This window comes from Vipera ursinii, assembly GCF_947247035.1.
Source record: "Vipera ursinii genome assembly, chromosome: 4".
Taxonomy (NCBI): Eukaryota; Metazoa; Chordata; class Lepidosauria; order Squamata; family Viperidae; genus Vipera; species Vipera ursinii.
In genome coordinates this window covers 15,121,529-15,149,148 of record NC_139514.1, presented here as the reverse complement: position 1 = coordinate 15,149,148, position 27,620 = coordinate 15,121,529, and the positions used below count along the sequence as shown (strand labels likewise).

Below are 27,620 nucleotides of genomic sequence, written 5' to 3'. Positions count from 1 at the left end.
CTGATAAGGTTAAAGATATTTATGGGTACATATCCATAGATCATTATTCCAAGTTATTTTACATTATTTCATGTGCCACTTGAATCTAACATCACTGTGGGTTTTTTTTTCTTACTTTAGACTAGCCCAGCACAATTTCTCCAGAAATAGATGCCACTCTTTGCTTTGGAGTTTATTATTTGGAAGATTTGTTAAGATTGCAATCTTTAAAGATTCAGAGTCCTAGCTTAACTGCACATTGCTGCTAACCAAGAGGCGTGGAGACTGACTAGCCATCTAACCTAAGTCTCATCACAACTATCTGGTTATTTGTTTAATTCCATTCCATTTCATTGAATTCCACTTCCTATGGCCACCAATCTCACCATGGCTAATGGCCATTAAAAAGCACAACCAACATCACAGATAAAAGTACATAAGTGGCCACCAAAGTAAACTTGTACAGGCCAAAGTAAAGTACAGGCCAACAGTTATTTTGTACCCAACAGTTTAACTAGTGCTCATCATATTCCCCATTCAATGAGAAGTTTTGATACTACCAGTGGGGTCTTCTACTCCAACTGCTTAATATTTTAATATTTTCCCTAGTTGCTGTCTTATGCCAGCGAGTAAACTCATCCATTTCCTAAAACATCTTCCTTCATTTCTTCCTCCCTCATTGCTTCAGAGTTGTAAGACATGTTTCATGCATAAATCTGTTGCTGTGTTTGGGAACGTATGTGTAATTTTCGTTTCCATAAAAGAAAATTATGGCTATTTAATTTAATTTAATTTAATAATTTGATTTCTATACCGCCCTTCTCCCGAAGGACTCAGGGCGGTGAACAGGGCAATACACAATAAAAATAGAATACAAAAATTAAAAAGCCATTAAACATTATGCCCTTAAAATTAATACATATTACAATTAAAACTATTTATAAAAACCCAACCCCATCCTGTCAGACCAGGCCAGCTTGTTCGAAAAAGAAAGTTTTGAGATCGCACCGGAAGGAGCGAAGGTCGGGGGCCATCCGGAGCTCAACCGGTAAGCGGTTCCAAAGGTCTGGCGTGCCCACAGAGAACGCTCTCCCCCTGGGGGTCACCAATCGGCATTCTTTGATCGGCGGCACCCTGAGGAGGCCCTCTCTGTGGGAGCGCACTGGACGGAGGGAAGTTGACGCCGGCCGCAGGTGTTGCCGTAGGTAATCCGGACCCATGCCATGAAGGGCTTTGTAAGTCATCACTAACACCTTGAACCTCACCCGGAGAGCAACCAGTAGCCAATGCAGCTCGCGGAGCAAAGGTGTAACATGGGAGTATCAGGAAACTCCCAAGACAACTCGCGCGGCTGCATTCTGCACCAGCTGGAGTCTCCGGGTGGACCTCAAGGGCAGCCCCATGTAGAGAGCGTTACAGTAGTCTAGACGAGAGGTCACGAGCGCATGAGTGACTGTGCGCAAGGCATCCCGGTCTAGATAGGGCCGCAACTGGCGCACCAGGCGAACCTGGGCAAAGGCCCCCCTAGTCACAGCTCCAATATGCTCTTCCAAAGAGAGCTGTGAATCTAGAAGGACCCCCAAGTTGCGGGCCCTATCTACAGGGGGTAATAGCTCACCCCCCATGGCCAATGATGGAATAATCGGAATTTCCCGGGATGCCGGCACGAACAGCCACTCAGTCTTGTCAGGGTTGAGTCGAAGCCTGTTCCTCCCCATCCAGACCCAGACCGCCTCCAGGCAACGGGACATCACGTCGAGGGCATCACTGGGGTGGTTTGGGGTCGAAATAAAAAGCTACATGTGTGATGGAGCTGCACAAATTTTCTCCAAGGACTGAGACCTCATGGTCCTCAAATGTTGCTGAGTTTTAATTCGCAGCATCTGACATGGTTGTTCAGGTTGACTAGGGCTGTTGGCCTTGTATTTTGAACCAAGATTATTGGTTGCTGTTCCATGCTTTCAGTCTGTGAACAGAATTAATCTAGATTAGCTTCTGCAGTTGGGGTGCTTGCCAGATGTCTGGTCTTTAATTTCCAAAAATCTCAGTAATAGCCAGTTGAGGAACTCCTGATGACAGCGGACATCAACAATTCTGGCCTAGGCAAAATCAAAATGCTCTTTGGAGTAGCCAATGATAGACTGAACCTTCCTAGTTCTATTGATAATAACAGAATATTAAATGCTCAAGAGATAAGCAACCAGTATTAGTCAAGTTCATCCACAATGCTGTTCCTGCAGAATCTCATGAAGATTGCAGCACCATCCTTTTCTAATCATTGCTATTTGTACCAGGTAAGTTTCAATTGGAGAGAAGGAGATTGCTGTGGTTTCATAGATAGATTGAGACAAGGAGCAAACTATTTATGAGATAAACACAGGAGGTATCCTGGCTTGGTTTATTATTAACCCAGAACTTAGGGCATTTGGTCCACTTTTAAGGTGCATTGTGATGATGTAAATACCTTGCTTATTGAACTAAATGGCACATTCTATAGATCACAACATTTTATTTGCTTTGTGTTTATGTTTCTGCTAACCCTTGTATCTTTGGATTGCAGGTCGAAAGTTTAAGAAGTTTAATAAGGTCAAAATGCTAAGAGCTTTAGATGTTGTCGCACTTCAACAGCCAGCAGCCCTTCCAAATGAAAGCCAAACGTTGGTGCAGAGGCTTTCTTTTTCACCAAGTCAAGACATTCAATTTATCCCTCCACTGATCACTGTTTTACAAAGCATTGAGCCAGAGGTTATCTACGCAGGCTATGATAACACAAAACCAGAAACTTCAAGTGCTTTGTTGACCAGCCTCAATTACCTATGTGAGAGGCAGCTCCTCTCTGTAGTCAAGTGGTCCAAGTCATTACCAGGTAAGAAGGATCTTTTGATGTTGGAAATTGTGTCACCCGATTCCATTGTTTTCAGATCTCACCAAGAGCACCGTGTGCGGTTCTGAGCAACGTTGTTTATGAAGAATGCTGACAAGTCATTGGATGCCATAATAAATTGTTTCTATATAAAAAAATAAGTTATTTCTAGTGTGTGTGTGTGTGTGTGTGCGTGTGTCTGTGTGTGTGTGTGTAGGTCTTGGCATATTCGGGTCTTTTCCCGTGTAGGATTGAGGGTGTCTTGGCAACATTTTGACGAGGTCCCACTCGTCATCTTCAGGCTGGTGTCTTCGGTTTCATGCTTGTGCAAGTCAAGTGTGATCGGAGCTACCGTCTCTCTGTATATACTGGTGGGGATGTGTGGGGTGCTGGCTTTGTTGCTGTAGGTGGATTGGTTTGCTGTGTTGTTACATCTTGATTGGTTGATGAGATTATTATTAGGGGATTAGCCGGCTGATTTGCAACATCCTGTGTGGCTGAGGTGCTGGCTGTGTGCTCGTTAGTCTTTTGTGTTGTAACCAATCGAGATGTAACAACACAGCCAACCAATCCACCTACAGCAACAAAGCCAGCACCCCAAACATCCCCACCAGTATTTATAGAGAGACAGCAGGTCCGATCACACTTCGCTTGCACAAGCACAAAACCGAAGACACCAGCCTGAAGATGACGAGTGGGACCTCGTCGAAACGTCGCCAAGACACCCTCAATCCTACATGGGGAAAGACCCGAATCTACACACACACACACACACACACACACACACACACATACAGTCATGGCCGAAATTGTTGGCACCCCAGAAATTTTTCCAGAAAATCAAGTATTTCTCACAGAAAAGTATTGCAGGAACACATGTTTTGCTATACACAGGTTTATTCCCTTTGTGTGTATTGGAACACAACAAAAAAGGGAGGAAAAAAAGCAAATTGGACATAATGTCAAACAAAACTCCAAAAATGGGCCGGACAAAATTATTGGCACCCTTATTTGGTTGCACACCCTTTGGAAAAAATAACTGAAATCAGTCGCTTCCTATAACCATCAATAAGCTTCTTACACCTCTCACCCAGAATTTTGGACCACTCTTCCTTTGCAAACTGCTCCAGGTCTCTCTTATTGGAAGGGCGCCTTTTCCCAACAGCAATGTTAAGATCTCTCCACAGGTGTTCAATGGGATTCAGATCTGGACTCATTGCTGGCCACTTCAGAACTCTCCAGCGCTTTCTTGCCATCCATTTCTGGGTGCTTTTTGACGTATGTTTGGGGTCATTGTCCTGCTGGAAGACCCAAGATCTCGGACGCAAACCCAGCTTTCTGACACTGGGCTCTACAGTGTGACCCAAAATCCTTTGGTAATCCTCAGATTTCATGATGCCTTGCACACATTCAAGGCACCCAGTGCCAGAGGCAGCAAAACAACCCCAAAACATCATTGAACCTCCACCATATTTCACTATAGGTACTGTGTTCTTTTCTTTGTAGGCCTCATTTCATTTTCGGTAAACAGTAGAATGATGTGCTTTACCAAAAAGCTCTATCTTGGTCTCATCTGTCCACAAGATGTTTTCCCAGAAGGATTTTGGCTTACTCAAGTACATTTTGGCAAACTGTAATCTTGCTTTTTTATGTCTCTGTGTCAGCAGTGGGGTCCTCCTGGGTCTCCTGCCATAGCGTTTCATTTCATTTAAATGTCGACGGATAGTTCACGCTGACACTGATGCTCCCTGAGCCTGCAGGACAGCTTGCATTCCTTTGGAACTTGTTTGGGGCTGCTTATCCACCATCCAGACTATCCTGCGTTGCAACCTTTCATCAATTTTTTCTCTTCTGTCCACGACCAGGGAGATTCGCTACAGTGCCATGGGTTGCAAACTTCTTGATAATGTTGCACACTGTGGACAAAGGCAAATCTAGATCTCTGGAGATGGACTTGTAACCTTGAGATTGTTGATATTTGTCCACAATTTTGGTTCTCAAGTCCTCAGACAGTTCTCTTCTCCTCTTTCTGTTGTCCATGCTTAGCGTGGCACACAGAGACACACACTGCAAAGACTAAGTGAACTTCTCTCCTTTTTATCTGCTTTCAGGTGTGATTTTTATATTGCCCACACCTATTACTTGCCCCAGGTGAGTTTAAAGGAGCATCACATGCTTGAAACAATCTTGTTTACCCACAATTTTGAAAGGGTGCCAATAATTTTGTCCGGCCCATTTTTGGAGTTTTGTTTGACATTATGTCCAATTTGCTTTTTTCCTCCCTTTTCTTGTTGTGTTCCAATACACACAAAGGGAATAAACCTGTGTATAGCAAAACATGTGTTCCTGCAATACTTTTCTGTGAGAAATACTTGATTTTCTGGAAAAATTTCTGGGGTGTCAACAATTTCGTCCATGACTGTATATATATATACATATATGTTATGCGATAAGCGCCCCCTAGTACAAGTCTCAAAATTACAAATATTGCAGCACTACAACGGTTGTTTGCCCTTATGAGCGACTGCAGAGGCTCTTCAACATTCACCCTGGTTATTCCCTCCCTCCCCACCCCCACCCTGGGTCTCCCCAGGCCTTCAATACCCACCCTGCGAAGATCAAGATCCTTCACTTTCTTGGCTGCTTCAGGCCTTTGGTGTGTTTGCAGAGGATGGAGGCCTAAAGTAACGCAAGATCACATGAGATCAGTGGGGCAAGATCTGATGCCACTGATCTTGCGTGATCTCATGGTACTTTAGGCCTCTGTTCTTTGCAACAGGGAACAGAACTGAAGCTGGGGGACACTTCCATGTGCCTCTGGAGGCTGGATCAGGATGTCGGAGGCCTTTTCCAGGCTGCTGCTGCCGGGATCTGAGCCTGGGGGATGCTTCTGTGGCCCTCTGGTGGCCCGATCTGAGCACCAGAGGCCTTTTCCAGGCTCCTGTCACCCATCTGAGGCTGGGGGATGGAAACTAATCAAGGAGAGAAGCAATGTGGAATTAAGGAGAAACTTCCTAACAATTAACCAGTGGAACAGTTTGTCTTCAGAAGTTGTGGGTCCTCCATCACTGGAGGTTTTAAAGAAGAGACTGGATAGCTACTTGTCTGAAATGATATAGGGTCTAGAAGACCTCCAAGATTCCTTCCAGCTCTATTCTGTTCAAAGTATCCCAAGGAAGCACAGCTGTTGATCTAGTAATTGAGATATTGGTCCAGGAATGAGAAAACACAAATTGTAGTCCACTCTCAGCCCCAGAAGCTCAATGAGTACCTTTCTACCATTCGCTCTTTTGCAGCCCAACTTACCACACAGCATTACTGTTTGGGAAAAAAAATAGGAAAGTGGAACACTTTATATACCATCTTGAGCTCCTGAATGAAGTGGAAAATATAAATCTAATACACAGTGTTAAACAGTAGTATGTCACAGCTGAAGGGTATCAGTTTGGGAAAGGTTGCTTCGGAATGGACACGATTATAAGAAAAAGTTTTTTTAGTGGTCCCCTTTTTCTATTGCCCTCAATCTTTCCCAGCATTAGGCTCTTCTCCAGTGAGTCCTTCCTTCTCATTAGGTGGCCAAAGTATTTGAGTTTTAGCTTCAGGATTGGTAGATACGTGGGACAAGGATTACGCGGAGACAGCAGGTTCAGCTTCTAGGTTTATTGAGGTACACCAAGGCAAGACCCGCTGCTTTCCCGCTCGTCGGATGGGCCAATCGTCTGTGTTGGTTTCTGACAGCTCGGGTCTGCGTGGAGCTGTCAACGTTGCGCCTGCGTATTAGCTGCTGGCAATTTGACAGCTGTCAAATTGCCGCGTGCTGAACTGTCAATGGAGATTTACCTCACGAAGCGTTCTAAAACCATTTCAAACTTGATGTAACATAACTAACAAATAATGTCATTAACATGTGAACACTTAATACAATTAACAGATGAATACATATCACCCCTTACCCCTCCCCCAAACTGGTGCAATTCCTCTCCCTCTGTTGCTGTGTGTTGCCCCGCCATTCATAGTCTCGCAAATATGTTGGTGGTTGTCTCCTTCGGCTGGAGCATCTTGGAGTTCCATCGTTCTCTTGTTCCCCTTCCCCCGGTGCTGGTTGGTGGAATGTGGGGATTTGACGGGTTCCGGTTGCTATTTGTGGGGGTGATGTGCGGGGCGGGGTTGGTGGCTGAATGTTTTGGGGTTGTCGGTTCCGTAACTGATCTAAGTGTCTGCGGATGTGTTCATTGGATTGAGTCTGTATAATGTATGAGAGTGGTCCTGTTTGGTCGATTATGGTGCCTTGCAGCCATTTTGGTCCTGATGCATAGTTACGGGCCCATACGGTTTGGCCGATGGAAAAAGTTCTAGATGGAAGGGGTTGTTCGCTTTCAATGTTGCCTCTGTCTGGGTGCATTCTATCCATTCGGGTGATCAGTCTTCGTCCCCATCGTAGTTCCGCCGGTGATTTTCCGGTGGTGGTGCATGGTGTGGTGTGCTGAGCGAGAGGATATTGGGAGAGTCTGCGATGCCAGTTGCCTTGTACAATTTTTCTGAGGGCGTCTTGGTGGACCTTACCATGACTTCAGCCATCCCGTTGGAGGAGGGGTGGAAGGGAGCTGATGTAACGTGCTTAATAGAGTTGCCCCTTGTGAATATCTGGGGACGTTGCTTCAACTTCGTGTAGCTCCCCACGGTTGCGGCTTCTGCATGCTGTTTTGATGTGCCCCGATTTTCCACAGTTGTGGCACCGGGCGTTCCTAAATCTGCAGGAGGATCTGATGTGGTTTCCTCCGCAGCTGGCACAAGTGACTCGGGGCTCTCGGTTGATGTTCTTGGGTCTTGCCCCTTCCCTGTTGTCGGCTTTTCGGCTTTGGAGCTTTTCGAATCGACGGTGGATGGCGTCCACGTCGGTGAGATCTTCTATTTCCCCTTGGTCTCTGGGGACTGTTTCCCCTTGATTCACGGCCCCGGTTTGGTTATTTTCAGCCTTGGCGAAGTCTTCGGAGTGGGTGTTTTCGTACGCCTGAATCTCCCTAGTGACTTCAGCTAGATTCAGGGACGGTTTCGCCATTATTTTCCTCTGGAGGTGCTCGTCTCGGAGGCCGATGACCAGTTGGTCCCTTATCCGGTCCTCCAGGTCCGGAAAGTGACACCATCTGGCGGCCTGTCTCACTCCAGCTACGAAGTCTGCTGCCGTTTCCCCGGGTCTTTGGCGATGCCTCGCGAACTGGACCCTCCAGTAGATTTCGGAATGGGTCGGCATGTAGTGCTTGCTGAGCTTTTCTGTTAGCTCAGCGTAGGTCACCTGCGCGACCGGCTCTGGGCTGCATAGACCGACGGCCACGTCATATACCACGGTTCCGCTGAGGAACAAGAGTGCTGCTGCCTTAGCCCGGTCGTTGGTTATCTTGCTAACCAGCAGGTAGCCTTCAACGTGGCCAAGGTGTGATTCCCAACGCTCGGGAAATCGAGTGTCAAACTCGTGTATCTGGCCGAAAGCTGCCATGCTGTCTCGGTTCTCCTTCGGCTTGCTTGAGGTGGAAGTTACAACTTCCCGTGACTAGCTCAGAGCCTCCAGAAGGAAACCTTCCTAAGCTCAGTGACTTCAGCTTAGCAAGCCGGATCCCATCCTCGTCGCCAGTGGTAGATACGTGGGACAAGGATTACGCGGAGACAGCAGGTTCAGCTTCTAGGTTTATTGAGGTACACCAAGGCAAGGCAGTGGGGTTACAGCTCCCTTATATAGCCCGCTGTTCGTTGGTTCTGCCAATCCCTGGACCCGCTGCTTTCCCGCTCGTCGGATGGGCCAATCGTCTGCGTTGGTTTCTGACAGCTCGGGTCCGCGTGGAGCTGTCAACGTTGCGCCTGCGTATTAGCTGCCGGCAATTTGACAGCTGTCAAATTGCCGCGTGCTGAACTGTCAATGGAGATTTACCTCACGAAGCGTTCTAAAGGATCTGGCCTTCTAAAGAGCAGTCAGGGTTGATCTCCTCTAGGACTGACCGGTTTGATCACCTTGCAGTCCAAGGGACTCACAGGAGTCTTCTCCAGCACCATAGTTCAAAGGCTTCAATTCTTTGGCGCTCAGCCTCTCTTATGGTCCAGCTTTCACTGCCATACATTGCAACTGGGAAGACCATAGCCTTGACTATACACACTTGTGTTGACAGGGTGATGTCTCTGCTTTTTAGTGTGCTGTCTAGATTTGCCGTTGCTTTCCTCCCGAGGAGCAGGCGTCTTTTAATTTCTTGGCTACAGTCCCCATCTGCAGTGATCTTGGAGCCCAGGAAAATAAAATCTGTCACTACCTCCATTTTTTCCCCATCTATTTGCCAGGAATTGAGAGGGCCAGATGCCATGATCTTGGTTTTCTTAATGTTTAGTTTCAACCCAAGTTTTGCACTCTCCTTCTTCACTCGCAACAAGAGGCTCTTTAGTTCCTCTTCACTTTCTGCCATTAGAGTGGTATCATCTGCATATCTTAGGTTGTTGATGTTTCTTCCGGCAATCTTAATTCCAACTTTTGATTCATCTAGCCCTGCCTTTCTCATGATGTGCTCTGCATATAAGTTAAATAGGCAAGGCAACAGGATACAGCCTTGCCGGACTCCTTTCCCAATTTTGAACCAATCAGTAGTTCCGTGTCCAGTTCTCACTGTTGCTTCTTGGCCCGCATATAGGTTTCTCAAGAGACAAATAAGTTGGTCTGGTATGCCCATCTCTTTAAGGACTTGCCACAGTTTGTTATGATCCATACAATCAAAGGCTTTAGCATAGTCAATGAAGCAGAAGTAGATGTTTTTCTGGAACTCTCTAGCTTTCTCCATGATCCAGTGTATGTTAGCAATTTGATCTCTAGTTCCTCTGCCTCTTCGAAATCCTGCCTGTACTTCTGGTAGTTCTCGATCCACATACTGCTGGAGTCTAGCTTGTAGAATTTTACTGCATCGTCTTTTAAGATTTTGAATAGCTCAGCTGGAATACTGTCACTTCCACTAGCTTTGTTGTTGCTCAGCTAGAGTCTAGCTTGTAGAATTTTAAGCATAACTTTACTAGCATGTGAAATGAGTGCAACGGTGTGATAGTTTGAACATTCTTTGGCACTGCCTTTCTTTGGAATTGGAATGTAAACTGATCTTTTCCAATCCTGTGGCCACTGTTGAGTTTTCCAGATTTGCTGGCAAATTGAGTATAGCACTTTTACTGCATCGTCTTTTAAGATTTTGAATAGCTCAGCTGGAATACTGTCACCTCCACTAGCTTTGTTGTTGCTCAGCTTTTCTAAGGCCCACTTCACTTCACATTCTAGGATGTCTGGCTCGAGGTCAGTGACCACCTCATTGTGCTTATCAGGGACGTTAAGCTCATTCTTGTATAGTTCTTCTGTGTAATTTTGCCACCTCTTCTTAATCTCTTCTGCCTCTGTTAGGTCCCTGCCATTTTGGTCCTTTATCATGCCCATTTTTGCATGAAACGTTCCTTTCATCTCTCCACTTTTCTTGAAAAGATCTCTGGTCCTCCCTATTCTATTGTTTTCTTCTATTTCTTTGCATTGTTCATTTAAGAAGGCATTCTTATCTCTTCTAGCTATTCTTTGGAATTCTGCATTTAATTGGGCATATCTTTCTTTTTCTCCCTTGCCTTTCGCTTCCCTCCTTTCCTCAGCTATTTGCAAAGCTTCCTCAGACAGCCATTTTGCTTTCTTGCATTTCTTTTTCTTTGGGATGATTTTGGTTGCTACCTGTTGTACAACGTTGCGAACCTCTGTCCATAGTTCTTCAGGCACTCTGTCTATCAGATCTAATTCCTTAAATCTATTTGCCACCTCTACTGTATATTGAACAGGGATATGATTTAATTCATACCTGACTGGCCTAGCGCTTTTCCCTACTTTCTTTAATTTAAGCCTAAACTTTGCAACAAGAAGCTCATGGTCTGAGCCACAGTCAGCTCCTGGTCTTGTTTTTACTGACCGTATAGAGCTTCTCCATCTTTGGCTGCAGAGCATATAGTCAATCTGATTTCTGTGTTGACCGTCTGGTGATGTCCATGTGTAGAGCCGTCTCTTGGGTTGTTGGAAAAGAGTGTTTGCTATGACCATCGTATTCTCTTGACAAAATTCTATCAGCCTGTGCCCTGCTTCATTTTGTACTCCAAGGCCAAACTTGCCTGTTATTCCGGTTATCTTTTGGCATTCCAATCCCCCATGATGATAAGGACATCATTTTTTGGTGTTAGTTCTATATGGTGCTGTAGAGCTTCATAGAACTGGTCAATTTCATCCTCTTCAGCACTGGTGGTTGGGGCATAGACTTGGACTACTGTGATATTGAATGGTTTCCCTTGGATTCGAACTGAGATCATTCTGTCATTTTGAGGATTGTATCCCAGTATTGATTTTCCTACTCTTTTATTGACTATGAAGGCTACTCCATTTCTTCTGAGGGATTCTTGCCAGCAGTAGTATACCTGATGGTCATCTGAATTAAATTCACCCATTCCTGTCCATTTTAGTTCGCCGATACCTAAGATGTCGATGTTTAGTCTTGTCATCTCTTGTTTGACCATGTCCAGCTTTCCTTGATTCATGGATCTTACATTCCAGGTTCCTATGGAGAAAAAATCTTTACAGCATCGGACTTTCCTTTCACCACTAGACACATCCACAGCTGAGCGTCCTTTCGGCTTTGGCCCAGTCGCTTCATTCTTTCTGGCGCTACTAGTACTAGCCCTCTGCTCTTCCCCAGTTGCATATTGGACGCCTTCTGACCTGAGGGACTCATCTTCCAGCGTCATATCGTTTTGCCTTTTGGTACTGTCCATAGGGTTTTCATGGCAAAGATACTGGAGTGGTTTGCCATTTCCTTCACAAGTGGATCACGTTTTGTCAGAACTCTCTGCTATGACCTTTCCATCTTGGGTGGCCCTGCACGGCATAGCTCATAGCTTCATTGAATTACGCAAGCCCCTTCGCCACGACAAGGCAGTAATCCATGAAGGGGATAGTTTTTAATAGAATCCCACAAAACAGGGCTGATGACGGTAAATACCGTCTCTGGATAACATCAGCTCTTTCTAAAGTGCCTAAGTTGGATAAGAATTCTCATTGCCAGCACTCACTGTGGCTAGCCGACACGATGGATAAGGATGACAAGAGTTATAGCCAGGGTGATATAAATGTTAAAATGCAGGACCAGTAAACAGAAGCTGGATGGGCTGAATTCAACCATTCTAGTCCATATTTTGGCTTATATGGGACTCTCAGTGACTGGAGCCAAGACAATGTTGTTTTTAAAAACTTAAATGATTTAAAATCTAAACTAGTAAGAGATATCCTTATAAAGTATTGTTATGTTTCAGATGTTTTACTAATATAACAGTAGGCATATATGTGCTGTTAAGTGTGTGGGTTAGGTATTTGGAAATCTATATATGACTATTTGACTTTGATATATCTTAGCCCTATTTTCCTTCATTTGTAACTCTATTTAGTTCATCTTGGCTTCTTTTCTGATTGCTGCTCTGAATAAGTAAAGAAATGAAGGATGAAATTTGTGTTAAATTTGTCTACTTGTTTAAAACTTTCCTAAAATAGTTAAGGTAAAGTTGGGACTTTGAAGAAATATCATTGCTAATTGAAGTAGAAATTTGCTTGCCTTTTCATCTTTGCAAACACTAAACATAAACTTGAATGACTAGAGGAGACATCTTATGTAGGAGTTGAGGTGACTAAAAGATACTGTTTTTAATTTTACAATAATTATATCATAACTTGATTTTTTCCGGGTGTTTCCTGGATTTAGTGTCATTCTAAGATGCACCCTAATTACTGTTTCTGTATGAATTCTAAGCCAGGAGAAAAAGGAGATTATAGTGTGGGCCTCTTATTTCCTAAGTATGTACAACTTCTTCTGTTGTAACAATACAACTTTGGCCATTTTAAGGTATGTAAACTTCAACTCCCCCAGCATCCTGGCTAGGGAATTCTGGGAGTTGAAGTCCACACATCTTAAAGTTGACAATACTGAAATACTGGCCCAGTCTAAGCTAAGTGGGGGTAGCCTGCTTGTCATACATGATAGTAAACCAAAAATGTGACAAAATCTCATTTCATATATATATGTAGGTGTAACATGGGAGTATCTGAAGAATTTAGCATTCCTCTTCCTTTTTTTCTTTCTAGGATTCCGGAACTTGCATATTGATGACCAGATAACTCTTATCCAGTATTCATGGATGAGTCTAATGGCCTTTGCACTGGGATGGAGATCATATAAACATGTCAGTGGTCAAATGCTGTACTTTGCTCCTGATTTAATATTCAATGAGTAAGTATGATTTATGGTGTTGTACATGTTCACTTTTTTAATTAATAGCCTGTTTTTGTATTTATAAAGCTTTAAAGGGGGGCAACAGTTCAAAATAAAAGATAAACAATGATATTCCAATAAAAACAACCAAAGTCCCTATTAATCTTAAATTTTTCTCTTGCTTTCCTTATTTACATATTATTTCTCCCAAGTTGTAGCTCTAAATAGCTGAAATGGTTTAACAGTACAGCATTGTCATTAAAACAATTCAGTCTCCAGTGTAGTATTAAGAATGTGTTACGAGTTAGAAAACTATTGTCAAGACAAGGTATTATTGAGACAAATAAAGCAGAGTTTTCATTTGTTGAGTTGGTAATTTGATCAATATTTTATGTGATTCACTAGCAGAAACCAGTTTTAAATTAATGGACTGGAAATTAAGCACATGGCTGTGTATGTTTTGGAAGTGACTTTGATTGTGATGCTTTATCATATTATGTAATGCTCCTATGAGCAGCTTATGTGCAGTGCATCGATCATTGACTGTCTCAGATCAGGAGAGATTCTGAAGTGGGAATCTACTTGACTCTAGAAAGAGTGCAGAGAAGAGCAACAAAGATGATTAGGGGTCTGGAGGCTAAAACAGAGGAAGAATGGTTGCAAAAATTGGGTACGTCTAATTTAATGAAAACAACTAGGGTGACACGATAGCAATGTTCCAATATCTAAGGGGTTGCCACAAAGAAGAGGGGGTTCAATCTATTTTCCAAAGTACCTGAAGGCAGCAATGGATGGAAAACAATCAAGGAGAGAAGCAACCTAGAACTAAAGATAAATTTCCTGACACTTATAACAATTAATCAGTGGAATGACTTGCCTCCAGAAGTTGTGGAGGTTTTTTTAAAAGATTGGACAACCATTTGTCTGAAATGGCATAGGCTTGAGCAGGAGGTTAGACTAGATCCCTTCCAACTCTGTTATTCTGACTAATAAAAGTATCTTCAAATCATAGAAACCTCTTGGATCTTCAAAATAATGTTTAGATCTGAGAACAGCTCAGATTCTTATAATTAGAAGGCAGTATCACTCAGAAGTAGCATTGCGTCATAGCCTGGTTGAGATGAATGACCTTAGGCATCTCAGTTTTTTCTTTGTTGGTCCTCTTCTGATGCAGTTCATTACTATATCGCTTCTGGACAAGAATGACATATTATGTATACAAAGCTATACATATGTTAAGTAAGCAGAACTTGTATATAAAAAAAACCTACCTCTGATATGTTGGTACTACAGCTTCCAGAATTATATTATCCACTAGGCACAATGTCAAGGGGCTACAAAATATTTTCAGTTTTTTTTAAAAAAAACCAAACCAAACCAGAAGTATGAAAAGTAACAGTAAAGTTGAATTTTGACTAATTGAAAGTTAATATATTTAAATTCCTCTTATTTTATTAGATGTGTACTTATTCGGACTTATTTCCTGCAACTTATTAAAGAATATACAGGTAGTCCTCAATTTACTACTTGAGCAAAATTTTGGTCACAAAATCAAAATTTTGGGGAGGGTGCAATGATCCTAAATGTGAAAAATGTTTATAAGTCACTTTTTCCGATGCCTTTGTAACTTTGAACAGTCATTGAACAAAGGGTTGAAAGTTGAAGACTATCTGTAGATCTAGACAACACTTTTATAACTCTAAGCTTCTGGATTATTTATTTATTTATATTTATTTTATTTTATTTAGATTTATATACCACTCTTTCCCGAAGGACTCAGGGAATGGGGACTTATGTAGGCAGTGGTGGGATTCAAATATGTGAAAATATGTGAAAAACTGGTTCTCTGTGTGGATGCTGCTTCCGGAAGTCCATTCTGGGCCTGGGCAACAAAAAATTAGCTACCGGTTTTGCCAAAGTGGTGCGAACTGGCTGAATCCCACCACTTCATGTAGGCAAACAAGCTTGAGGCCTACAAGAATAGTTAATGCAGCTTCTTCCCCAGGAAAGAAGATTGATTCTCCAGGTTAAAAAAAATGTTGGTTGAAGACAATCTTCCCAGCTCAGCCTTCTTTTCACTGAATCTTGATTCTGGCTTGGTATAAGAATTATATCCCAAGTAGTACCATTTTGCAAAGTGAGGACCTATGTTAGGCATATGGTGTTAGCCTACAATGTTGGGTTGAAAATATATTAACCATAATGTTATGACTTTAAGAAGTTAATTGGCCAATGGGTGTGTAAGTGTTCTCATGGCCATAAGAGTGAGCTAGTAACGTAGCTTCTCTCTGTCTGAATTCACTGCTCTCTACTGTTACTGTTTTGCTCTGTTACCTGAACTGTGTATTGACCTCTGGACCGGTAAGAAGACTTTGTATTTTGGATTGCTACTTGGACTGTTTATTTTTGACTGTGCATTTTTGTTTTTACACCACCTCAAAAGTAAACTACTTTTTGCTTTTACAACTCAGTGTACTCTTGTGTTTACTGTGTTACTCTTGCTGCTCTCAGTACCCTTCCTTGTCTGTGCAACTCTTTGGTAGCACAAGGAGATCTTTGCACAACAAATCCTTAACAACCTTAAAGAACCCACAGGCCTGATACTTATTTTTTCAGCTTTTGCTTTTCTTTTCTGGGGGATGTGAAGACAGAGGATGAAAGAATCATCGTTCTATTCTCTGTGCCTGACCATGTGGCAAATTCCACAAGAGTTTGTCAAGCTACAAGTAAGCTGTGAAGAGTTCCTTTGCATGAAAGCCTTGCTCCTCCTGAATACCAGTAAGCCATATCTACCTTTTTTCCTTCTTTGTGCAAAATTGTTGTTAAGTTCTACCCCTCTCACTGAACCAGGTGCCTGGGTGAAAAGAAGCAGAGTTTTCAATAACATTACGGAATCCTGTTGTGGGGCTGGCCTGTTGAATGCAGAAGGTCTTGTGCAAATTATCTACTTATCAGTTCATTTCTCTCTAAGACTATCCTGTCCTTTTAGGATTTCAGCAAATGTGAGGAAAAGAAAGGTGTCTGCCAGAGTTAACATAATGAAAGGAAGTCAAGGCAAGTGTCCCAAGGCAGCAGAAATATGGGCCTTGACTCAGCTTTCTGTCTGAAAAATATCTCAGCCAAAAGCATGGATGAATGCATGCATGCATGCATGCATGCATTCCCAGTATTATGATCCACCCAGAGCAAAAGGTTTCAAGCAGGTTAAAAAAAGTGCAACTCTATTTAAAAATACAAAGAAATGCTGTGTGGTCTATTTCCCCCTAACCCTCTGTTGCTGGTGAGGTGGGGTGGACTTCTTGAGATGTCCACATGGATTAAACCATTGCAAGGTAGTATCTGAGGGATCCAATGCTATGCCGCTGTTGGACTCATGATACCAGCACTTTGAATAAGGTATGATACTTGAATAAGGGTTGAGAAGGCACTTGGGAATATATAGGTAGCTCCTGTCTGCAACTGTTTTAATTAGCTGTGCCTTTTCTTGGAATGACACTACTGTCCAGCTACAGCCGAGTGCTGGAAAAGACACAACTACTTTGAAGACTTGTAGGCTTTGAAGATTCTGTGTGTTCCAGAGGACTCTTTTTGTATTTGAATCCAAAGGGCTGCATTGCATTGTGCAAATAAAGCCACAATGTCCATCGCTCTTCTTGGAAAGTGGTCTTGTTAATTTTGTAGTGGTTGCAGTCCGCTGCATGGAAATATGATTAAATATTTAATTGCTCTTTAGCTCTAATGAAATGGAAAAGCCATGATCTCAGGCTCAGGGGAATCAGGAGGAGGAGACTTCTCTTGGGGGTTAGATAGTCTACATTTTCTTCTCATATGTATCATCGTTTTTGGATCACAATAGAGGGCTGAGGTAAGCTTGTAAGCCGCCCTGAGTCTTCGGAGAAGGGCGGGATATAAATGGAATTAAAATAAAAATGAATAAATAATGGGGATCATGTTGTGAAAATGTAACAACAGCAACAATAACAAAACAACAGCAACAGCAACAATTAATAATGTGACTGGGTATGAATATAAATATAAAGGTTATATAAATGTTTTAAATAAATAAACTCTTAAGCAGAACACAAACAAAAACAACCAAAGATTGGTGATTCCCCCCCCCCAATGTAATAACCTATTGCTCCAAGAACGGCTGCAGGACTTGTGTCTGGCTAGTCCAGGGGTAGGCAACCTTGGCTCTTTTATGACTCGTGGACTTCAACTCCCAGAATTCCTGAGCCAGCCATGCTGAGGGGAAAGGGAGAGGTTTCCATGCTGAGCCATGCTGGCTCAGGAATTCTGGGAGTTGAAGTCCATGAGTCATAAAAGAGCCAAGGTTGCCTACCCCTGGGCTAGTCTAAAGAAAAGAAGAAATAGGGGAGACATGATAGCAGTGTTCCCATACTTGGGGGGCTGCCACGAACAAGAGGGGGGGTCACGTTATTCTCCAAAGCACCTGAGGGAAGGATGAGAAACAATGGTTGGAAACTGATCAAAGAGAGAAGCAACCTGGAATTAAGGAGAATCTTCCTGACAGTGAGGACAATTAACCAGTGGAACAGCTTGCCTCCAGAAATCGTGGGTGATCCATCACTGGAGATTTTTCAGAAGAGACTGGACAGTCGCTTATCTGAGATGGTATAGGTTCTCCTGCTTGAGCAGGGGGCTGGACTAGAAGACCTCCAAGGTCCCTTCCTATTCTATTCTATTCTATTCTATTCTATTCTATTCTATTCTATTCTATTCTATTCTGTTCTGTTCTGTTCTGTTCTATTCTATTCTATTCTATTCTATTCTATTCTATTCTATTCTATTCTATTCTATTCTATTCTATTCTATTCTATTCTATTCTATTCTATTCTATTCTATTCTATTCTATTCTAAAGTAAGGGAAAATTCAAGTAAATTATTGATGAGAGAAAAGACAATAAATTGCAGACTGGGAATCCGAAACCTCTAAAAATAGATTTAAATTTATTAAATTTAAATCTTAAATCTTAATATTAAATTTATGTCCTGGTTAATAAATCAGCAATCTGAAAAACAACAACTAGAGATCTGGATTGTGCCCTTGTCCATTTTCAGACTTAGCTTGTCCAGCAAATATTTCCTGTTTTTCCTACCTTTTTCCCCCTTATTTCCAAAGACTTTGGAAAGTTGCACTGTCTACTACACAACGCTTTGTTCCAAAGACAGCGTGGCTTTTCAAAGACAGTGCAGTGTTCAGAAAGCTATGCTCTCTTTCCAAAGGCCTTCTGAAGACAGTGTAGCTTTATGAAGAAAGTGCTTTAAAAACAAGGGGAGGGGGGGGGGAAAGTGGCAAACGTTCAGTGGAGAAACTGGATCCAAAAAGGAGACAGCAAAATGTGAAAGGTCCCTGCAGGGAAGTGGGAGAGGAGACAGCTGGGTGAACAAATGCTTTCTGGTGCATGCTAGACCAGACTGGGGAGCAAAGGAATGCTTGCTGAAGCTTGCTGGGCTGGAGAGCCCATGGGATTGGGGTGAGAAGGAAGCTGTGGTTTGTTGGGGTAGGCTGGAGCAGCTGAGGCTTGCTGGGGCATGACAAGCAGCCCCAGACCTGCACTTTCTGAGGTTGCTTGCTGTCCTGCAAGGCAGGGTACAAGACAGCCAAAAGCAATTGGGGAGGAAGAATAGACGGGGAGGGGGAGTTGAAGGCAGTCTCTTATCTTACTCAGGCTTGGGGCTGGGAAGGACCAAGCCCAGAATGGCTTGAATTGGGGTGGGTGTTCACTTATCATCCACAGTGGAGAATGCCGGGATTGCTTCATAAATTGGTGTGGTCATGTGACATCTCATTTTACAATTACTCTGACTTATGATGGCAATATCGGTCCCAATTTATAGACATAAGTCAAGGACCACTTGCATAGCACTTACTTGAGATTTGCACTTCTACATTGCAAGTAATGCCGCCCGGGGTGGGTGGGTGGGTGGGTGGGTGGGGGACAGCTTGCTTGCACTGTAGGGACAATTCTCCCTTGTCAATGCTGAGTGAGTTGGCCCTTGAGTAATCAGAGACAAACTCAAATTGATGCATCAATGGTTAATGCTTGGTTCAACTAGTTCGTCTGTCATTCATTCGCACACCTTAATTGTGATCTTAACTGTGGTAAAATATAATAGCAATAAAAAGATTGTCTCTGTTTTTATGACTACTAGCAATCAGTACAAGATTCAAGCATTAAAGTCTCAAAACTTGGCTAATGAAGAATACATGTTTCAAAATGGTCGAGTCTGAATGGATTTGAGACAACAGTGTATTTCTATTGCTTGAAATTTGAGCTTCAGAGGTAAAAATATCCTTTTCTTCCTCCAAAAACATAGTTCCTTTGGAAGGACTCAGAAGCCAAAATCAGTTTGATGAGATGAGAACCAGTTACATCCGAGAGCTGGTGAAAGCAATTGGTCTGCGACAGAAAGGGGTTGTAGCCAGTTCTCAGCGTTTCTACCAGCTCACAAAGCTTATGGACTCCATGCATGATGTAAGTTTTCTTTTATAGTTATATTATAATATTGTAATATAATTTTGTACTATCTCGGGAACTGTGATATTACTCTTGTTTTGCGCCAGATGGTCTGATACTCTAGAGAACGGAGAAGTAAGTGAATCTCTTCCCTCTATTTTTTGTTTTGCTTTTATCAATTGGGGGAAAAAAATGAAAAGGGTGATTTTAAAATATGTGGACTTCACCTTCCAGAAGTTCCCAGCCAGTGTGCTGAAGGTTGAAAATTCTGTTATGGAGAAGGCTGTGCAATCTGAGACCAGACTCATTCCCCTAATTCTCTTCAGATTGTAGGTTTTAATTCACAATGGCATTCTTTTGTGAGTGTACACCCAATTTCTCAATTTAGCCCACACCTCTGAGAATTCCTGGAAGTCTGTCATCCAAGGATTAATTAGACTGTTTACATTTTTTTTCCTGATCACTCAAGATAGGCAGTTTGCAATCATTTCAGCTGGACTGAATTGGTTGGCATTAATTAATGTTAAATGGAATAACTATCAGAGTATAATATTTAGCTTTTGTACTGGCCTCATTCCATTTCTGGAGCATGCCCTTCGGCATATCAGTTATAGATCAGGATGGCCCTTGACTTACCCGGATCTTCCACTGGCCAAAAACAAGTGTTAGGAGTAATAATATTGTATTCATATGTTGTTCTTGCACCAAATGGAGTTGTATAGTATGATTTCAGTAAGCCAAAGTGGCTGGTTCTGCTTGCATTCCCATATAATTTAACTCTAACTTTTGGGAGGCTTTCTGGATTCATATGGTACACTGAATCAAAAAATGGCCATATGGGTTTAATTCACACGAATCCCTAAGCCAGTGTTTCTCAATTTTGGCAACTTTAACATGTGTGGACTTCAAATCCTTGAATTCTCCAGCCACCTGGGAATTGAAGTCCACGTATCTTAAAGCTACCAAGTTAGAGAAACGTTTTCCTGAGTTATGCTGTGATTGGTTAAATTGTGAGAGTATTACAAGCTTGAATTTGCATCAGCCTTTGGTCAGATAATATCAGTTAACTGAGATTTAAAGCAGAATAGCAAGGATAAATGACACTTGGGTTTGTAACAAGCCATTACAACTTCAAATTGAAGAATTGTGTATATTGCACAAATGATTTTATTGTGTAATTACCCAGTGGTCAGTTTGGGTTGGTAGAGTCAGATCTAACACATTTTTGCTAACAAATTGCCACATGCCAATCAGTGATTAACAATACAGTACAGAATCTTCACACAAACCTACTAAGTCATCCTTTGCTAAACAAAAATAAACCTTGGTTTACAGATCACCAACATGGTACTAATTTACAGTAAGCAATCCCATTTTGGCTCGGCATCATGCTTACTCAATGTATATGTCAAAACAATAATGTAGGTTAAGGGCACAACACAGGGACCATTTGACCCAATGCAATATAATTTTCATCTCTTTCCTCTGTCCTCCTCTCTCTCTTATTTTATTTTGATATAGCTTGTGAAGCAACTTCACTTATACTGTCTCAACACATTTCTTCAGTCCCGGGCGCTGAGTGTTGAATTCCCAGAGATGATGTCAGAAGTGATAGCTGCCCAGCTTCCGAAGATATTGGCAGGAATGGTGAAACCACTTCTCTTTCACAAAAAGTGACATGCTTCTCCATCTGTCTGTCCACAATTCCATCCCACCCACCCCTATGTCTCCTCTCTCTCTTTCTCTCCCTCTCTTTCTCTCTCACTTTCATTATTTGTAGAGATAACATACAGAAATTGTGTATTTTTAAAAATTGTTGGAGATTTTTTTTGGGATGGATGAGATTTAGCAGTGTTGAGACATCCCCAATTCTTGTCATTTTGTATGCCTACATTTTATGGATAAGACCTGGATTCGGTCATACTTAGAAGCAACACACTGAATCAGAGAGAGGTCAAACATGGATCGGTAATTTACACTGATTTCATGGATCTCTTTGGTGTCTGGCCAAATCTAGAGCCAGTCCACTTTGCTTGCAAACCTTTACTTGCTGAGCCCGCTTCACTTTTTTAAAAATTCCTTTGCAAGAATTTTTCGCCCAAGGAATGACCAATACATGTCATAAGAAGTATTTTATAATAGGCCTGATTAAATTTCTGCTCAGATATCCCTTTGAGATAAGGTTGTTTTTTTTTAAGAACAGGAAGTCACCTTGTACATTTTCCCTTCATATTATTCATTTTTAAATTGCTATAATGGAGTAAAACTTCAGCTTTTATTACGTTTCTGTCTCTGTGTGTGGTTACATGTGTATATGTATATAAATATTCCTCATGAATTCAGCTGCATATGAAACCATTTCAGACTCAAATCTCCTATAGAGGCAGTAAGGCAGGGGTCTTCAAACCTGGCCCTTTTATGACTTGTGCACTTCAACTCTCAGAATTCCTGAGCCAGCGTGCCTGGCTGAAGAATTCTGGGAGTTGAAGTCAAAAGGGCCAAGTTTGAAGACCCCTGCAGTAAGGGATGGGAGCCTTTAATTTCCAGAAGGAAGTGAAAAGTGAGCCTTGTTTGAATAATCACAAGGCACCAGCAAAATGTGAGAATGTGTCTTTATTCCAGAGGCGGGTGCTTCTCCACCAATCCGTCTAATTAGGGCACAAAGGCCAACTCATACAAATCTTAATCTTTTTTAAGTGTAAAGTCTTTACAATGTGATATTGACAGTTATTAATTGTAATCAGTGGAACAACCAGTCTCCAGAAGCTGTGAATGCTCCAACACTGAAAGTTTTAAAGAAGAGATTGGACAGCCATTTGTCTGAAATGGTATAGGGTTTCCTGCCTGAGCAGGGGGTTGAACTAGATGACCTCCAAGGTGCCTTCCAACTCTGTTCTGTTCTATTTTTTATTTTGACATTATGCATGGATTTTTTCTTTCCTCCAAGTAATGTCAGTGTATTACATTTATATCTCACTTCGCTACTAGGAGCCGAAGGCAAGATGCTCAGATATCTGTACAATAGAGCAAAATCTGTCATATTATAATGTCCATAATCCCAAAATAGCATGTTTGACCATTTCTGCCTAAGGATGAGATATATTCTTTTGTTCTTCTGGACCACATCAGATTGGGAAAGGTGGCAATTGACTTAACAAATTTTAATTGGCAGGAATATTTCACAAGATGGGTGCCATTATCAAAAAAGGCACTGCTGCAGATATTGAAATAAAGCCTTTGGGGTGCAATTTTAATGAAAGTAATTATTTTGGATTATTCCTGCCATCATCTGTTGGGGTAATAATAATAATAAAGTTGGAAGGGACCTTGGAGGTCATCTAGTCCAACTCCCTGCTCAGGCAAGAAACTATGCCTGCAAGAGCCTTACAAGATAGATGAAAGGTAAGGAATGAATAATTCTAGGTAACCTGTCCAATCCTGATTGAGGACGTCACATCTACAGCTCACCCAGTAAACGTCTGATTTTGTTATGAAGTGCTGCTTTCCTCTCTGGCAAAGAGCTGGTTTCTTGTTCTTGCTCAAGGGAGACTTTGCAGCTGACCGAAACCATCCCAGCTTTTCTCAAACCTCTGTGGAAATACTGTCCAAATAAGTCTGATCTGTCGGCCTTGTTTTATGTGTGTTGAGCTTTTCTGTTTCATGTCAAGATGACCTTGTATCAAGTACAGTGTTTGTTTCTAATTTAATTCTTCTTTTCCTCTCCTACTCAAGAGGGGAGAGAGATGGATATTATTTTAAGAGAGTTGAGAACTTAAGCCATTACTTTTATCTGCAGCGTTTAAAAATATTATTATTAGATTTTTTTTTCATCCTGCCTTTTCAAATATAATTTTGGTCAAGGTGGAAGAAAAGCCTTGCCTACTTAATACTCCTATTTTCTAGGCGATAACCCTATGAAATGCATTGGACTGAGAGAGAATGACTAGCCCAAAGTCACCCAGCCAGGTTTCATGCTTAAGAGAAGACTAGAACTCACACTGTCCTGGTTCTAGGTTATTACCTTTACCACTATTACAAACTAACTCTGTTAACTTGAAGCTCTTCTTGGGGTGTTTTGCACTTTGAGTAGCTTGAAAGAACTGGAAACCACTTAGTTATTAAAAAGAAGCATTTCAGAGGACAGAAATTCTTCAAGACTGAAACCAGAATCCTATAGGTTTGTTCAAAAGGAAATACGGAAAGCATTGCAATTATGTAGAATTGAATGAAGACAGGAATTGAAATAGGTCCTTGTAATTTAACATCGAAATTTCATTGGTTTGTTAAAAAGAGATGAAGAAGAGACAACAGACTCCTTTAAGAAGAGGGTAATGTAAATTACAACCACCATAATAATTCTTTTAACAAGCTCTTTTTTAAATATTTAAATAAAATATTGAAATATTTTAAATATTTAAATTGGCTTTTGCAGCTGCCACTAATGTATACCTTTTCACTGGCATCAGATAATGCCATGCTGGCTGGCATTATACCCCTAGCTCTTCAGCAGAGGTGAGGAATATGGAACTTAATCTGCTATCTCTGGAGCTTACAAAATACAGAATTCAGAATTCCCTAGGCAAATATGCCAGCAGGGGCATGTTTTAGTTAATTACAGACCTTCCAAACAGGAGAAGTAATACAATAAATATTTCAGTATTTTTACATTTATTTTCCTTTACGCTCTGTTGTTGATGGCAGTCACCATGTATTTTCTCTGCAAGTTGCCAATGAGCCATGGCTGTGGAATCAACCACATACAAAGTGTTAAGCTTACAAAATATTCGTCAGTTTGGAAAGAGTTCATAAGATAAGAAGTTCTTTTATTACCCTTCAATCTGAGAAGTGTTACAGAGGCTGTTTCCAAGATTTATTGTAGGCTAAACAATATTTATGATGAACAAATATGACCTCATATAATAACATTCCAGTTGTGGTTTAAGTTGGTTTAATTGAATTGCATAATAATCACTGTTTCAGCGTTTGAAGTTCTTGGCTTTCTATACATTCTACAATGCAATGGTCGTTGGCTGATTGCATGATAGTTTAGTGTTAAATACCCAGGCTGCTATATATTCCCAAGCAATAATTGCTAAATTGCTTGAACCCAACCATTGTAAGTGTGGTATACTTCATGAAATATCCTCAGATTATTTACATATTACTCAACTTTTTTTTGGCTATGCAAGCAAGAGACATTGTCTTTAAGATGTGAATCTAAACTCATTTCATTGCTTTGCAAGGACAGGAAAAACTGAACTGGCATTTGCACGGGGAGAAGCTGACATGCTAACTGAGTTAAAGGTTTTGTGGTGACTGATGTGATGCAGCTGCTTCATTAAGGTGCAAATCATCCACACAGCTTCAACCTTTGAAACTAGTGGCATAGCCATCAGTTACCAACTCATTTGCTGGCCTCTAAGCTATATGAACTTTCATTTGTTTCTGTCAGAAGGTTGATTAAGAAAAAAAAATCTCGCTATCCTTGATATGAACAAGGCAGTAAGTGGAAATTAAACTGATGCAATTAAATTAAAAATAGTACAAGGTTATACCCATCCTATAATTATAGTATTAATACAGGTAGTCCTCGACTTACAACAGTTCATTTAGACTGTTCGAAGTTACAACGGCACTGAAAAAAGTGACTTATGACCATTTTTCACACTTACAACCATTGCAGCATCCCCCATGATCATGTGATCAACATTCAGACACTTGACAACTGACTTGGCAACAATATTTATGATGGTTGCAGAGTCCCGCGGTCACTTGATCACCTTGTGCAACCTTCTGACAAAGTCAGTGGGCGAATCCAGATTCACTTTAGAACTGCGTTACTAATTTAAGACCTGTAGCAATTCATTTAACAAAACTGGCAAGAAAAGTCATGAAATCGGATAAAACTCACTTAACAAATTTCTCAGCAACATAAATTCTGGACTAAATTGTGGTTGTAAGTTGAGGACTATAGTAAATTAAGCTCATTAATCCAACTATTAAACATGTTGGACAGCAAGAAAACTGTAGCATTGTTCTAATGTTTCTGCCATGCACTTTGGAGAAATGCAATCATAATTTTGGGGGTTGGGAAGAGAAGTCCCTTATTGTAGAATTATTCTGTACTGAACATTATAATTTTAGGATTGGATTTTTTTTGTTTTCATTTACTGTAAACCACATTGGGAGCAGAAAGGGTTTTCTTATATTAAATTACAAAAGTATTAATACAATGACCATCTTAATTTTCACAAGAATCATTGTGAATATGATGCTGAAATACTTATACAGTAGATGACATTGGGATAGTACTGGAATGCAGGATTATTAGAAATTGAATTTGAGTCAGTCATGTAGTATGGCTACAAAAAGACAAGCAAAATTATAGGCTGCATCAACAGAAGCACTACAGATAGTCCTCACTTACCAATTGGAATTGGAACTTGCAATGCCATTGTTAAGTGACATGACTGTTAAGTGAACATAACTCACACATAACTCTGCTGGTAGTTCTGGCTGTAATTAAGTGAATCTCTGCAAGTTGTTAAGCGTGATGCCACATGACCACAACTTGTGATTTCCTGCTGGCTACCCCATTGACTTTGCTTGCAGGAAACTACCGTGGAGATTGCAAATGGTGATTACTTGGCTGCAAGAAGCTGTGTTGGCAACAGTTATGAGGGTCAGGCATAAGTCTCATTTTTCAGAGTTATTGTAACTTTGAGGAATTGCTGAATGAGTCATCAGTAAGCGAGGTCTACCTGCTCATTTCCCAAATCAAGGTATGACATTGTTCAAGGCATTCTACATCGGTCAGATTCCATCACAACTATTATTCCCAGTTCTGGGCTCTACATTTTAAGAAGGAAGTAATTTATAGAAAGGCAACCAGAATGATTAGGGAAGTACAATCTAAACCTCATTTAAAGAACTTGAAGGAACTGGTAAAGTTCAGACTTGAAGAGGAAATAAATAAATAAGGATATAATAGCACTCTTTAAATATTTGAAAGGATGTCATAAAAGCTGTTCCTTGGATAGAAATTATTCTTTCACATAAATACATATACACAAATATACATGCTTGTGTATGTGGTATATTCTGATTGAATACTAATAGTACCGTATTACCCCTAAAATAAGATTCAACCAGAAAATAAAGCCTAACATGATTTTTCAGGATGCTTGTGATATAAGCCCTAACCCCCAAATAAGCCCCAGTTAAGATTGTCAGCCAGATGGACACATTTAGTACCGTATTTCCCTGAATATAAAACCTAACCAAAAAAATAAGCCCTAATGCCTCTTTTGGAGCAAAAATTAATATAAGGCCCCATCTTATTTTGGGGGAAACACAGTAGTAAGGGTAGTTTGATGGTGGAACCAAATATCCATTGAAAAAAGAGATTGATGTCACTTCATTTGCTTGGTAGGGGATAAGATCTGATTGCCTAAATGGCAATTTCTAATTCTGTCATTTTAGGAACAGATGATCTTGGGCTTGGAGGTTTTGCTCATGGTCAATCATGTTCCTGTTTGGATTACTGCACTGCATCCTACATGGGGCTCCCCTGAAAACCACATACAACTAGTCCAGAATGCAGTGTCTAGGTTTGTCCACATTACACCCCTGCTGGGCAGATTATATAGATTCCTAGTTTCCTTCCAGGTGCAATTCAAGATGCTGGTTATTCCTTTTAAAGCCCTATATGGCATAGGACTAGGTTATTTGTAGGGTTGCCTCTTTCTGAGAACATCCACCAAGACCATCAGATTGGACACAGTCCAGGTCCTTCTCTTAATGACGCCTTCTGGTGCAACTTAGGAAGTTTGCCATTTCCATAGCACATAGCAGTGCTCCAATATCTCAGGGGCTGCCACAAGAAAGAGGGAGTCAAGCTATTCTCCAAAGTGCCTGAAGGCAGGACAAGAAGCAACGGATGGAAACTATTCAAGGAGAGAAGCAACCTAGAACTAAGGAGAAATTTCCTGACTGTTA

The 27,620-nt window shown here is 41.3% G+C and overlaps 1 protein-coding gene across 1 annotated transcript in view; it reads left to right on the top strand.

Moving 5' to 3' along the window:
- PGR (progesterone receptor) overlaps positions 1-21,821 on the top strand; it is a gene marked incomplete at its 5' end in the record, with an annotated part of 92,927 nt that extends 71,106 nt beyond the window's left edge. The window contains 5 exons of the mRNA XM_083361767.1: positions 2,540-2,845; positions 13,014-13,158; positions 15,788-15,918; positions 19,483-19,640; positions 21,144-21,821. Of these exons, the coding sequence (XP_083217893.1) occupies positions 2,540-2,845; positions 13,014-13,158; positions 15,788-15,918; positions 19,483-19,640; positions 21,144-21,299 (896 nt within the window). The 3' untranslated portion in view covers positions 21,300-21,821. The remainder of the gene's footprint in view (positions 1-2,539; positions 2,846-13,013; positions 13,159-15,787; positions 15,919-19,482; positions 19,641-21,143) is intronic.
- Between the last annotated feature and the right edge of the window lie 5,799 nt (positions 21,822-27,620).